Below are 15,520 nucleotides of genomic sequence, written 5' to 3'. Positions count from 1 at the left end.
CCCTTTGTATAGAATTATTAAGCTTAAATGTAAGCTTTAAGGTTAATTTCTGAAGTGTTACACATAAAAAGACAAAAGAACAGTATCAATTTGCAGACCGAGTGCCTCCCGGAAGTGTATGCGACTATAATAGAAAAACTCTCGAAAATTTGATTCAACGTTATTTTATTTTTATTTTTGTTTTCATACGGCCTTTGTGTTTCATATATGTTTTATATTCTTTATATAATTTTAATTTATCACTCCTTTTACTTTTCTATTATGGACACATGTATTTTATCTGCAGCAACTTTATTATGATCTAATTTAGTACAACAACGCATTCATAACTAAATTATTTTTAGTGTTTTACACTCGCCTTATATTTGATTGCTTTCGTTTTTATCATTTTTATTACGTACGTTCAGTTTATTTCCTTAAGTATATTATTATTACTTTCCGACCGTCTCTTATCCGCTACATATGGTACACTTGTGTCTTTTCTTATATGTATATTATTATCTTTTCATTTTTCTTCATCTTCTCATTTTTGTCAGCCTTTCCGAAATGGTTTGCGTTCGAATCTCGTTTTCTCGCTTGACAACAGTCACTTGTGCCACGGCATTGCGGCCGCTTCATTTATCTGTCAATGCCTAAGACTCTTTGCTGAATTTTCTGTTAGCGTCATCAGCTCTGAATTTATGTGTGAGTTAATTTTTTATTTTCTTATATATATCTGCACGTTTTCTCACATCGTCTCGTATATGAACCACGCCGCTCGTTTACAGGCATTAGTACAAATACATCATAACATCATGCTCTGTACAATTTGGGATTTCTCAACTTTCGACCCTGTAATCGAGGAGTTGGTCATCCTAACAACTACTGTAACATTTCTTGAAGATGCTTCGTATTGTGAGAGACCATCGGCATTATGAATTTCGATATTTGCAGCTACGATAACTATGAATTTGCGATTCGTTCTCTGTCTAAGTAGATTTATCTGTATTTTTTTATCTCGTGCGCTGATGAAGGCTGAAAGATCAGCCGAAATGTCCGCTTTATGTTACATTGATTATGTTACATTGATTATACATTAAACTTTACGCGCTCATAGTACTGCGTTGTGCTCTTATTGCCATTATATGCCCCATTCTTATATTCTTTTATCGGGAGCCTTATCTTATATTCCATTTATTAAGCTTAATTTCAACTGAAGTAGATTTTAGAAGCTGTTAATGTTGCATTAAAGGCGTTAACTCAAATATTAAATTAATTTGGAAAGCAAAATTTGGCAACAGAACGTTGTATTCTGTTGAATAAAACATGAAATTTGTTAATCATATTCTGGTTGAATAAAACATGAAACTTCTTTCTTTGAAACGCGATAATAATTTAATATTATATGAGTTTAATGTTAAGTACAATGTAATTTATATCATGTAATTTATATCAATAAAATTTACGTTTAAAAATACGTTTTAAAATTCATCGTAAAATAATATTTTAAAATATCTTTTATTAAAAATTAGACTTTAAATACATGTTTATTATTCTTAAAAGTAAAAAGATCTCTTAACAATTAAAAATTTAATGCTTTTAAAAGTTGTTTTTATATTAAATATATGAAAAGTAAAAAAAACAGTAATTTAAAAATAGCAGCGTGAAGAAAGTGTTGAATAAGCAATTGCAATTTAGCGTCGTGAGAACAGCGAAATGCAGTTACGACAGTTTACACTTGTACGATTAAAAATTAAGGCTAATATAATGCCAGCATTCGTACGAGGCCAGCCATGTTCGCGCTCCTTGCAAATAGTTGCTCGTTTCGTGTACTAGCGGTCGTTAAAATCACGAAACGTTTACCATTAAGAGCGTTAATTATCTCTCTCTTTAAGCATTCTCCATAGTGCAGCCAGCAGTTAGCTCCGAATGCTCCGGTTGAGGTTGTTTCCGAGTGTGTGGGACAGCTAGCAGGCGCCACGGTCGTTCTAAAAACGATACTCCTGCACGAAACTTTTATCCTCACATTCGCGGGACGAGCGCAGGAGGATGAGCCTAACTTTACAGTCTCGGCAATAAAAAAAGTATTTTATTTCCGCGCCAGGTTTCCGATGAGAGCAGGCGATAAAGGAGCCTTCTTAGAGCCGCCGCTTATGACAAAATTCGTTCATTTCGCAGAGTGTAAAACAAGAGCATGGAAACTTAATGACGAGTGTTGTTATCCACAGGACCGTATGGCAATAAAACGTAAACGGTACATCTAGGACAAATTTTTGTTACAGGCGATATTACGCTCGCCGGTGCGATTTTTTTCTGCTTCCAAATCAGCGATCAAATGAATGATATTTATTCCGTTAGCTAGTTGATTTTAATGCATGACATATTTGATAGAACTGCACACTATCATACCGCGATACAAAGATTAGTTAACAATTTTTCCTAAGAGAAGAGACGGAGGGGGGGGGAGAATCGATCTTAAACTCTTCAAGCGAAAGCGAAGTTTGATCTTTCTCTTTTTCTACTTCATATTTCCTCCTTTCTATGAGAATAAGTTTCTCAGATATTCTTAGAGACGTTCTCCCCATTTAAATGTACACGTGGAACATTGATCAGGGCTTCCAAGCAGATTTTCAACGTAGTTTTCAAGTTGGTAAGAAACCCTTTTAATAAAATATTCTCCTTTAGACGCCTGGTAGATTACAAAGAGCCCGTACCTCGTGCGGAAATATTTTTTTATATTTTTTCCCCTGAGGCACAAACAATATTAAGTCAATCGACGTCAGCTTTTTTCAAGTGGATAGGCAGGTAATGGCGCGTTTTTATACCGTCATGTATACATGTAGTCGATGAAAATGTAATTAAAACAGAAATATTGTGTAATAAAAAATTCATGTATTTGTAAATCGATTTATAAATAAAATCTCGATAGAAAATCCGCTCTGATATCAATAAATAGCATATGTGCAAATTAAAATAATGATCGATTAAATTTCCCAGATTAATTTCATTTTCCGACACACCTATCTTCAAAAACTTTGAGACTTTAAAAATCGTACTGATATTATATTTACTTTGTATCTTTTTTCTTTTTTTTTATTTTTCTCACACCACGAAAGGATTAATTATCAAACGAGCAGGATAACGATTTTACGAGTGCGAACAGTGCGCGAGTCGCCAGTCGTACTCGTTGATCTCTGTGAAAATTAATGACACACATTCATTACTCGAATTACTTTTCAACGGAAAATTATCTCACTCCCTCGTGAGGCATCGGGTTGAAAGAGGTCGCAGTTCCGAAAGAACTTCTCGTGAAATAATGCGATTACGCCATTGTGAATCGTTTCGGGAAATGGGCAAAGCATCGAGCCGAGAAACACTCGCGGAATGAGCTACGTGTCGTGGTACTCGATAAAACTTTCACGAGAAGCTCTTAATAAAGGAAACTACCACGGAAGTCACTCTGCCTTGCAATAAGACACGCGATAGAGATTCTACAACAAGATATATCTTTTTTTTTTAAATATACATTAGGTTTATCTGAATTTTGTGATGGAAAATTGCATAAATTCTCGGTTTAATTACTTTTATCATCTATATTACGTTAAATGCAAGTGTCAATTCATGTGAGAGATTGTTGGTGTTTATCATTTATCATTTATCTTGCTTTTTAGTCAATTTTATATAACACAATCAACTCTATATAACACATCCTTTCAGCTTTCTATTGACATTTTTAATTATAGATATTAAAATATCTCGATTATTTTTATTTTATTTCAAATCGCTTTTTAAGGTTAGATTTAACTAAGGAATAAAATTTAATAAATTTCATAATTTTCCAAAGATTGTAATTGAGAATCCTGATATAAAATAATTGCTTTAAATGTTATAAATATTATATTTTATTAAAAATTTACAATTTATTCGTAACATACATAATTAATATATACTCATGATTAATATTTTTTATGATTAACATTAGATAGAATACGTGTTTCTTGTTTTGAGATTTGATGATAATACGTTTGCTGTTATTAAGATAAAACCTACGGCATGCATGAGACAAGAGAACGAAGAAACACAGAACGGAAACACGCCCAGAAATCAGTCGTTATCGCATATAGCTTTTATATACCAGTCATAGGAAATCTAAGAAAGTAAAGGGAATTTAATATAGAGATATTTCAATCAATTCATGAACATTCTTTGATTATTCTGTTTCAAATCCAAGAATATTCAGCAAAAATGTGCATACAATTACATATAATAACTATTGTTTATATTAAAAACTATTGTTAATATTAATTTAAATATAAATTACCTTATAAGAAAGTTAATTTTTGAAAAGCGAAAATACTATTATTTAAGTCTGGACAAATGAAATGAAATGTACAAGAGAAATCGAAATCAAAATCAATGCAATTTCAATGATTTTAAATTCTAGTGAAATATGAACATTGGAACATTACATTAAGTGTATCGGTTTTAACGATATACTTGATATAAAAAAAGAAATGACAAAACAAAATAAAACTGAAATCTAACAAAGATAATATTCAAAAAGAGAGAAAACAATTAGAACGAGTGTGTTTCAATTCTCATAAGTTAAATTCGCACAGATTGCCGTTTAAGAGGCACTTATCTGAGCTTAATAACCATTTCTCTTTTAAGATAAATGCATCTTCACGAGAAATCTGTAGTTGAATCCTAACTGTTACGATTGTTTGAAAGTTTGAGTGGACAAAGTATCTTTGATCTCTCACTCGTTGCAAATTCCAAATATGCCGCGAAAATGTCAAAGATCTAGACGTTCGAAGAATATTATTTTCCAGAAATTTAAATCTCTGTCGTCGAAATTCAATCATGTCCAATGAAATAGAATATATCTAATACAGAAGATATGCCTAAAGAGCTCGATTATTTATTCATTATTAAACAGTTTTCAATTTACTATTAGAGAGAATTGAATGTTTCTTAAGTCGCTGCTCAGGGAATACAAATCCCACGCAAAGAAATCCTTTTGTGTAATCGTATTAACAATAAGTAATAAGTACAATTTGATCCGATTCTCGGAGATAACGCAAAGTTTTCATCGATAAAAGTTCGAGACTCAACATTATACTCAATTACGCAATAGTTAACTACTTGTCTTCTTAGTTTCATATTTGCGTTAGCACATCAGTTATTTTGAAAGACAATAAATTTTGATAAAATTATATGATAAGTTTTGATAAATTTCAAGTAAATTTAATAATTAACAAATTAAATTAAAATATAATTAAATTAGATATAAATTGTTCTTTATTGATAGTATTTCTAAAAACCGTGTTTTACACACACACACACACACACACACACACACACACACACACACACACACACACACACGCGCGCGCGCGCGCGCGCGCGCGCACGAGAATATCTCACTCGAATTCCTTTATATTTTTCCATATTTGATTAATTAATCGATCATTCATCGATGATTATATATTATAATTGATTTTACTTATTTAAATATTTATTATCTAAATATTTACTTATTATTACATATATGTTTATATCTTCAGATAATAAAATGAGAATTATAAATTATATTATTTGAAATAATATTTATACAATTAAATATTTATACATTTGAGATTGAAGTATAATACGAAAGGACATCAGAAGTATAAATATATTTTATTAACATGCATAAGTATCTATTCAAATGTTGTAAAGTTTCTTCAAAACTTATCGGATTTTTTGGATTTTACTTTAGATTTTATAAATTTTATAAATAAAATTTTAAATAAAATTTAATATTTTTTTAATGCCATTTTGAAATAAATTTTTATTTTATTATATGGGTTTTTTTGATATTTTCTAATTACAAAAGAAATCTTTCAATATTTGGATTAACGCTTTGATTTAATCATTTAAAAAGACATTATATGTCATATCAATTGTTAATTTAAATGATTGCCTGATTATCAATAATTAACATTATAAAAGCAAAATTATCAACAATTTTTTTTAATGGAACAAAATTTAAATTTAGAGATAAAATTTCAAAAGTTTACCTGGATTACAAAAAAAATGTCTTGATATTTCCTAATTTTTGAGAGTAAATAAATTCCCCGAGAATTCAGAAGTTTTTTTCATGAAGCAAATTCCTACTTTTATTGAAGAGACTGAGAAAGCTTTTATTGTAATTCATTCACATATATCTTTCAAAAAATTATGTCAATTTTTGTTAATCTCAACAATTCTTAAAATTATAATTTAAAACTTTCAGAATGTAATTTAATAATTTAAGATGTTATATCTAAAAATATATTTACAGAATATCTTCATTCAGTCATATAAAACTGTACATGTTATATATAATTTTATACTGGCCCTTCTTTAATTTATTTGCATATTAATTTTGTCTTATACAAAAAATTATTTTCTTCGTAAAAATGTTTTATATCAATATTTTTCATTCCAGAATGATAATTTCTCTCTCTCTCTCTCTCTCTCTCTCTCTCTCTCTCTCTCTCTCTCTCTCTCTCTCTCTCTCTCTCTCTCTCTCTTGTTTGCGATTTTATAAGACTCTACATGCATTCGTAATGGACATTTGCGATCTAATTTTGCATGAACGGTACAACCATCATACTAAAATTAAGAATAAATTTTTTAAATTTATAGTTTATGATATTGATCAAAAATACTTGAAATTAAACATTATTTTCCACAACTGTTGGAGGTTTTCATTCACAATTTATATAATAGCAAAGCTTGATATACATATTCAAAAGGACATATTCATGTTTAAAATAATAAATCCGAATAAATATTCAAGTTTATTGTAGAAAAATATAACTTCAAGAATTTTTACACACGCATATGTTTCCATCATAAATAAATTATAAACTTTTTGTCAAATAGTTGTTGATTATCCTTGTTTTGATTGGGAGGAATGGTTTATTTTTATTTATAGTTTTATGTTTTATTTTTATTCCTTTTTGCTTTGATTTATCCTTCATTTTATGACATCATTCATTTTTATACATGGACTCGCGGTGGCTGGACTAAGAAGTTTTCCTCTTTTTAACCGTTTTTTAAGCGAATTTTTGTCAGATAATGATTTTCTTTATGCCGTTAACTTGAGAACTATCATTTATTCATTGTGTATTGATGGTAATGTGACAGGAACTCTGTGATGCGTCTTTCGTATGATGAGTGATTTAATGTTATAACAAATTTCCTTTTCGTAATTTGGCAGTCACAGATTTTAATGTTAAGTTTAATGTTAAGTTTTTTCATACGTAGGTCACAATAAAAATTTTTTTTGACTGGCCTTTGTCACCTGACTTTGAAAGTTGTGAACGTAATTCGACGTCTAATATAGCTGGTCACCACCATGCGAATGCAAATTGCAATCTTCCTATACCGCGATTCTTGGTTTTCTGTATTGTTTTTTTAACTATGTCTTTACTTTTTGATCAAAGCCTTTGTATTTACTGAAGATGATTCAAAGTTGAGCCGAAACGTTCAATTTGTATCGCAGATGATATCTTAGTATAACAAAAAAATTTATAACATGATTACGCACTTATCAGTATTATCAGCGTTGTTAACTCTTATTAGCTACGTTTTTTTCATTGTTTTTTGATATTTTGTTATAACTTCGAGAGTTCTTTGCTCCAATAAATGAAGATTAATTGAACGACGGGCGACCTTGAAAGTCGCAACATCATGCAACAAACAAGAGGAAAGTTTCAAGGAAACCTTGAATTCGAATTAGTATCGCGAACTCATCGGGGATTATATGTTTCGCAGATCTCAGAATACGCGAGACATTATCTTTATGATTTGTATAAATCTCTAGTCTCACTTATCATTTATAAAATTCATCAAGGTTTCAAATTCAGAAGATATAAATATAAATAAAAAATTGTTGAATTAATTATCGCGTCAAAGTTATGAATTTTTTAAAGTATATATACAAAGTTGAGCTGTTCAATGAGTAATGCAGTTGGTTTGAGTTTTTCAATAATCCTAATTTGAGATGTTAATTCGAGACATTAACCGATTATATAATTGTAATGATACAAAATTTTAGTTACGCGTACACGGAGACGATAGTGACAATAGCTCTAGTGTCTAATCCGATCGAAACTCGAGACTGAGGATGCGTGCTGCGGTCGTCTTTCGTAATGATCGGTGCCGACAGTAACTTTGCCCTGCGGTTAGATGAAGATGGATGGTTTTCCGTAATTTTGCGGAGACGCCAAGAAATTGTATTACGACTTTCGTACTTAGCCGAAACAATGCGGGCTTGACTATCTCATGGACCGTAAAAGCGAACGCGGTGCAAGAAGTAGGAGATAGCAATTCAAGGATTGACCTTTTTCGTGGGGGACTTAGTGCCGACATTTGCGTTTACGACAAGCATTATAGGTACTTACTTCAGACCGGCAATTATCTCCATAGCTGAATTAAAGTTTCCAGTATTCCAACAGGTTAGTGCGACGCGTAGAAGACAGGACAGCACCGCCTGCCGTTCTTCTATCGTGGCACCGCTGGTGATCGCGTGGGTGATCCATGAGCTTACCTGATTAACAAACATAATAAAAAATATTTTGCGGGTAATATTTTTCGCAATAAATAATTTCTTACAGGCTCCTAATTATTATTAGGAAATTATTGGGTGGAGACGAATATCATTCGATTGCTATGTTTTCGAATCCGTAAACGGCCCGTAGTTAGTAGTCGAACGAAATTGTAGACATTCTAGAAATAATTTATTGAATTTATTAATTTTAAATTCATAAAATACGACAAAAAACAATCTAGTATCCTATAATGACCATAACAACGCTTAAGGGTAGATTTCTGAAAACATTTTGAGATAAAAATTCTAATACCAAAATATCGAGACTACAATGCTTTTTGAATTATAAACATTTAGACTTAGCAAATCAAATCGTTTAAAATTCGCGTGTTCAGATATGATATAATACACGGTACAAAAAGCGAAAACTAACTGTTGCCCCTTTGTCAAAATTATATAATTACAAGTTATAATATAAAAATAAAGTTAGTGAGATTGTTTTTATTGATATTCGCATAAATAGACTATCTCAGCAAATTATATTTTACTGAAAAAAAGAAAAAATATTATTACATAATATGTAAAGCGTAAGCTGTCAAATGATATTATTTTCAAAAATTTGCTAATTTCATATCTTACAAATATCGCATACAAATACATGGCGCACAATTTACACTTGTAAAAATAAAAGAAATAAAATAAAATAATTTATTATTATTATCATTTAAATTATTTTATAAATTATATATAAATTGTTTTAAAAAATTTGTTATTATTCTAAAATAGTATTTCGATCGATTTCTATGATAATAATCTTATTTATTCTAAGAAATATTTGTAAGATATAAAAGCAGTAGATTTCTGAAAGAAATGTTATTTAATAGCTTACGCTTTATATAACAATATTTTTTCTTCTTTTCAATAAGATATAATCTGCTTAGACAGTGCATTTATGCCAATATCAGTAAAAATAATTCATTATCTTTACATTATAATCTTTATATCAATTTTGACAAGAGGGCGATGTTGGTTTTCGTCTTTCGTATTGTACATTATAAAAAGCCTGTTTTACTTTAATGGCATTGTCGCTTTCAGATATTTTTATATATGGGCTATACTTGGGCGTAAAGCAGTTATAGCTTTAGAAACTCTTGTTACTGACCGACTAGTTGTAGGTATACTAATTCTGCTAAAATCTCCTTCTACTTTCAAAAAAGATTCATTTCTGTAAAAATTTAACGTAATAATAATTGTTGACTTGCAATAAGACAATTATTCCTAAAAAATAAAATTAAAATAATTAAAATAAAATAGAAATAATTGTCTTAAACAGAAATGTGTGTGTGTGTTGTGTGTGTGTGTGTGTGTGTGTGTGTGTGTGTGTGTGTGTGTGTGTGTGTGTGTGTGTGTGTGTGTGTGTGTGTGTGTGTGTGTGTGTGGTGCGTGTAAAAGAAAATCAATTAAATATTTACTGTTATGTAGGATGGGAAATAACATGTCCAAAATATTTTCTATTGTTCTTGATTTTAATCTAAATCTGTAATAAAATTCATATTAATTATATTTTTCAAAGTAATTTACTCTCAAACTGAATAATCTTTCTTTCAGTCTTTATCTTGTCTTTCAAAATCTTCATCGCTATATATGCATCTGTATCTATTTTTAATTCACAATTCTATTCTATACTCTACTATGCAAATCAGACATACGTCTTCTTCAGAAATTGGAGGTAAAATAAAAAATAAAAAAAAAAGAAATAAAAAAAAATATCACAAAATCTCTAGTTACCCAAGCTCCAAACATTAGTAAATATGTTCAACTTGATGGTTAAGTCTTAATTAAATGTCATGAAATAATTAATTTCTTGGTAACTTTTAATCTTTAGGTTACCATATATTAGAAAACGGGCCTAAATCGTGAAACATAGTCTTCCATGAGAAATACCATCCAGAATTTCCCAACGGCTCTCTATCCCAAGGCTTTTGTATAGCATGGTGATAAAGAGAACAACTTGAAAAACGGAGGGACAGAGAACCCGACGTTTCCAACCTTGAGCAAGGATTTAGAGTGGGAAATAACAGTAGAGGCAGTGGAAACGAGTGAGCGAGGTCAGGTGATATCCGTATGCGTGCATGATGTGTGTGTGTGTGTGTGTGTGTGTGTGTGTGTGTGTTTCTGTGTTTGTGTATGAGTGAAGTGGGTGAAAGTGTCCGATGAAAACGTACGGAAAGCCGCTGTAGAAGTGGATACCTCATTAAAAGCGGCTGATGAGGGTTTCCGCAAGACTGAAAACCGTAGGAGGTTCTTGGCGAGGAGTCTTTTCCTCCACAATTGTTGATTCACGTCTATTACCGCTCTCGTGATGCAATATCGTCGTTTCTCTTTTTATTTATGTATCAAATTATAATAATACTTTGCGCATGTTAGAATTAAATGTTTAGCTGAAGACGCTTCGCAGTATTTTTTTTCACACTCGACACACTATGTGTCGTTAAAAGAAATGCAAATACAGGAAAGAGTATTAATATACCTCATTAAAACGATCGATGAGGATCTGCACGGTGGAGTACACCGTGGCGACAGACCAGGAGGATTCGTCCTCGGTTTGGGTCGAGCTGTTAGTGGTGCTGGGGTTGCTGCAGCTGCGACTCGGCGACGGGGGTGGCCTGGCAGGTGGTTTCTGCAACGTGGTCTGATCCTGTGCCACGTGCCTTAAGTACTCGTGCGGTGGTACCTGGTAAAATAGCTGGTACTCGCTTTCCGTCAACCTGAGCGCCACCTCCTCGGGGAAGTGCAGCAGCTTGTGCAGATCCTCCAGCTCCTCAGAGCTCCGAGGCGGCTGCGGCTGCGGCCGCTTCTCCAGCTCTGAAAATGTTTCATCAAACACACTTTTACTTTCTTGCATATTCATGATGCGAATGGAGATAGAAATAGATCGAGAGAGAGAGAGAGAGAGAGAGAGAGAGAGAGAGAGAGAGAGAGAGAGAGAGAGAGCAATCAATGAAGCTCTATCAAAGACAAACTAGATTATTATTATTATCACCAATTTTGTTATGTTCGTATCATACTCCATAATATTAAAATAATAATTTGAAAGTTTATTAAAGTTTATTAAACTTTTTAAAGTTAGTTAAAGTTTGACAAATTTCTAAGTTTTTTTAAAGTTTATTAAAGTTTTAATGTTTTTTAGACAAACAATTAAAGTTATTTTTCAAAAAAAATAGAAGAAGGAGTCAGGAACATGCGCTTCACGATTCACATTTTTTTGCATTTCTTTTCAAAGCGTAATTCGCGACAAATGCTAAATAATATCAAATGTCGCTGTATTTTATGATTGTTACAATAAATGACTATTATTAATTCGCATGATTAACGATCCGTTAGTGTATCAAAATAACTCTTTATCAAAGCGTATGTTTCATATAATTTATTCTATTTAAATAATTTTAATATGTTATGTATTTTAATATATGTTATGTTTAAATAATTTTAATTGTTGAAAAACAATTTCAACTGTATTAAAGCGCATCATATAACAAAAAAATCACAAATTTCAATAAATGTACATAAAATGTTTCATAATAATTGCAATAATAGTTACAAATTAGTTAAGGATATCTTTTTATTATTAAATTGTTACTTCTTAAGAAGACGGAAAGTGCATTGTGATAAATCAAGAAAGAAATATGTTATTATATTTTTTACAATTAAATTTACTGATTAAATTTACGATTAAATTTTACTCGTTAGATTTATTAAAATCTAAAATAAAATTCAATCTTGATATATTCGTGTCGTAGTAATTTTATTTCTTTTAAAATATAAAAATTTGCTAACATATCGACAATTATTGAATGTTGAAATAAATCCATTATCCAATATTCGATACAAACAGTTTTCGGTTGCAAACTAATCACTGATTACAAAAAGATTGTATGCTGATTATTTGATTTTGGAACAACTATATCGTTAAAAAACCAATAGCGCGCATATCTATCGGTACAAAAAATAATAAAAGTTTTGGAGAATCGAGCACAAAAATTATTTTTATAATTTTACAATTTTACTTCGACAATTACAGAAATATATATTTGGCAAAAATATTTGTTCTCTCTCCTCTTGTTCATAACACGGCGTAGTTATTTTCAATACATCAAAATTTATACATAAAACGCGCGTTGCAATCAGGTCGTGTCTAATGAATCATGATAATCTTCATATTCAATTACATTCGAATTCGATATTGGCACAATATTTATTAAATCGCCCGAATTATGATTTAAATATGCGCGAATCCAGAATAAAGTTTACAGATGATTAATGATGAATGTTTCACTCATTTATATTATTCGCTCTATTTATATTTCGCATAAAGCGCATTTTTTCCCTCAATTTGTGTTTCGCGTAAAGCGCATTTTGCGATGCACAAGTGCATTTGAGAATCGCGTCGTCGGCGATTGGCGTTTCGCGCGTTGCCAGTTTGCGAAAGAAACACAGAGCAATTTTTGCCCATCGTTTAACATTTGCCGCGCGAAAAGGTCAGCTCGACGATAGTTTTTTCGATGGCGTGAGCGATGCGAAATTCAATGCGATCGTCGAATTAAAGCGCCTTTTAGGTCTTCGATGAATAATTCCGCGCTGCGGGTATCGTTTATGCTCAAATAAAAAACACAGTTCACGATATTTTGTATTTTGACACCCGGTGCAGTGCTAGCACTATGACATATAAACCAAAAAGATATTACACGTTTGTGTAATCGAAGAAGTTTAGAAAACAAAGCTGCAGATTATCAGTAAATGTTAAATTGCTCCCTCTCTCCCCTCCCCCTCTCTCTTTCTCTCTCTCTCTCTCTCTCTCTCTCTCTCTCTCTCTCTCTCTCTCTCTCTCTCTCTCTCTCTCTCTGTGCCAAAAAAATAATACTTAATAACACAGTCTCAACAAAGATCAAATATTTAATTTATAAGATATCGTAACAGTAAAAGGTGTGAAATATAAAAGTCGCTAACAACCTGACCCACTTCCCTTAGAAACGATTAAGAACGCTGCGTCTCATTAGAATCGAGTACCGGCTTAATGCTTATGAGATGGCGCAAAATTATGCGAGTGCATTCATTCGTAGCGACATTCGCAGGATGCCGCGAAATAATTCGAGATATCTCGAATATTGCGAGCTTCGCCTACGTACTTGCCTCCGTGATAGAATAATATGCACAAGCGTGCTGTATATTTTTTTCCTTTCTCTCTCTCTCTCTCTCTCTCTCTCTCTCTCTCTCTCTCTCTCTCTCTCTCTCTCTCTTTCCCTATTTGCTGATACTTTATTTTTATTGTATGTGCGACTCTCATCGTCGTATGTATGTTTTATTAAATTCAAGAATTATTTTTGGTTGTTGCAATAATTTTTGTGTTTCCGTTATTGCATAAAAAACAATTTTTCGAATTACTCGGTTTTTTGTGTTAAATGATTGCATGTGAGAGAGTATCTCCTCTCTTTTAAAAAAAAATTGTTTATCGCCACGTTGCGTTTTGGTTCTATACAGGCACTACAAGCCTTCGGCGAAATTGAAATGCGAGCTGGAATTTATAAGCACACAACGAAAATCGACATGGTACAAGTCAGAAATATGGGACATAATTTTACATTCATCGATATGAAGTTAATTTAAGCGCGAGGATGAAATCTAATATCCTTACAGCTAATTTTTAACCAATACGCCTGTGGCGAATAAAATGGAAAAAAGATTTTATCGCGTAAAATATTCCAAATTGCATGTCCCAGTGAAATTTCGATGGAGACGAGCGCATAATGCAAATGGATGTTACAAATTAACAGAGATCTTGGAAAATTTGAATATATAACAGCATAGCTGGAGGTAAATGTTTCATCTCGACATCGAGCTCCTGCTCTTCTCTTCAGACCAAGGGGCAAAACTACTCAATGTGAATCTTTTACGAATGCGTCTCGCAAATATCCCGTAATTACTCCGGGCGGAATTTATGAACGTCTTGCGCAGAGTTTATGGAGGTAAGTAGAACGGCTCTGCCGTAACGTTGCCGTAACGTTGCCCATGAAACGTAATTTCTCGTGCAATGTTTGCGGCGTGCATATATCTTAAACGAAGTAATTATCGATATCGCGATACGCCGTTCCTGTTTTTGCTCTTATGCAGGACGATTATCACGTCGAGTATCGGGCGCGGGATGGATTCGGTCTGCATGTACGTGCTCGTCCATCAACGTCTTTGGGCAAACGGTCTGCTGAGGATCTTAAGCCACCGTGCAAACACACACCGAGTGTGGACAGAATGGCCGGTTAAACCCTGGCGTGTAACCCGGAGTGCTCGCAGTCAATTGGCGAGCCTTATCAGATACTAAGGCGATAACCCAATGAAGAGATTAATCAACATATTGGATCATGAACACAAACAGCTTCTCCATAATGTACAGTGATAATATCTTGTTTGCGAAGCAGTCGCGCTTTGAATTTATGCGGAATAATTTCTATACTTTTATAGTTCGATAGCATATGAAGAAATTCGAGAAGAAATTCGAGATAAACGAGAAGAACAGTCTAACACGTACGCCTATCAATAATTTGTTGTCTCTCGCTAGTGATGTTTGCATTTTATCTGTTCTGTTGAGAAATTCTGTTTGCATTTTATCTGTTCCGTTGAGAATCGATTCTGTATGTGATAAACATTTTAGCATAAATATATATGATGACATATGATATATGATGTAACATATACAAAAATCGTAAAAGTTTTGAGGAAACTTTTTCTTGCTTTCAGTGAATTCGTTTGTTATTAAATTGACAGAATTTATATATGAGATTACATTGATATACGAGGGTAGTCTGAAAAATTTTGAGCCTAACATAGAAACAAGTATTTTTTCGGTCAAATATAGTTTTATTTTTCAACATAATCTCCTTTTAAGTAGATATACTTTTCCCATCGATA

The 15,520-nt window shown here is 32.1% G+C and overlaps 1 protein-coding gene across 2 annotated transcripts in view; it reads right to left on the bottom strand.

Annotated features, from left to right (window-relative positions):
• The window catches only part of LOC105425147 (1-phosphatidylinositol 4,5-bisphosphate phosphodiesterase epsilon-1), a 120,092-nt gene that overhangs the window by 25,731 nt on the left and 78,841 nt on the right, over positions 1-15,520 (bottom strand). For both annotated transcript variants that reach the window (XM_089073529.1, XM_011635758.2), the window contains 2 exons: positions 11,091-11,425; positions 8,415-8,560 (listed from right to left, as the gene is read on the bottom strand). In XM_089073529.1, coding sequence (XP_088929655.1) covers positions 8,415-8,437 — 23 coding nt within the window. In that variant the 5' untranslated portion in view covers positions 8,438-8,560; positions 11,091-11,425. The remainder of the gene's footprint in view (positions 1-8,414; positions 8,561-11,090; positions 11,426-15,520) is intronic.

The sequence above is a fragment of the Pogonomyrmex barbatus genome, unplaced genomic scaffold (assembly GCF_055798465.1).
Source record: "Pogonomyrmex barbatus isolate J1 unplaced genomic scaffold, ASM5579846v1 scaffold15, whole genome shotgun sequence".
NCBI lineage: Eukaryota > Metazoa > Arthropoda > Insecta > Hymenoptera > Formicidae > Pogonomyrmex > Pogonomyrmex barbatus.
This window is presented reverse-complemented; position numbering and strand designations above follow the sequence as displayed.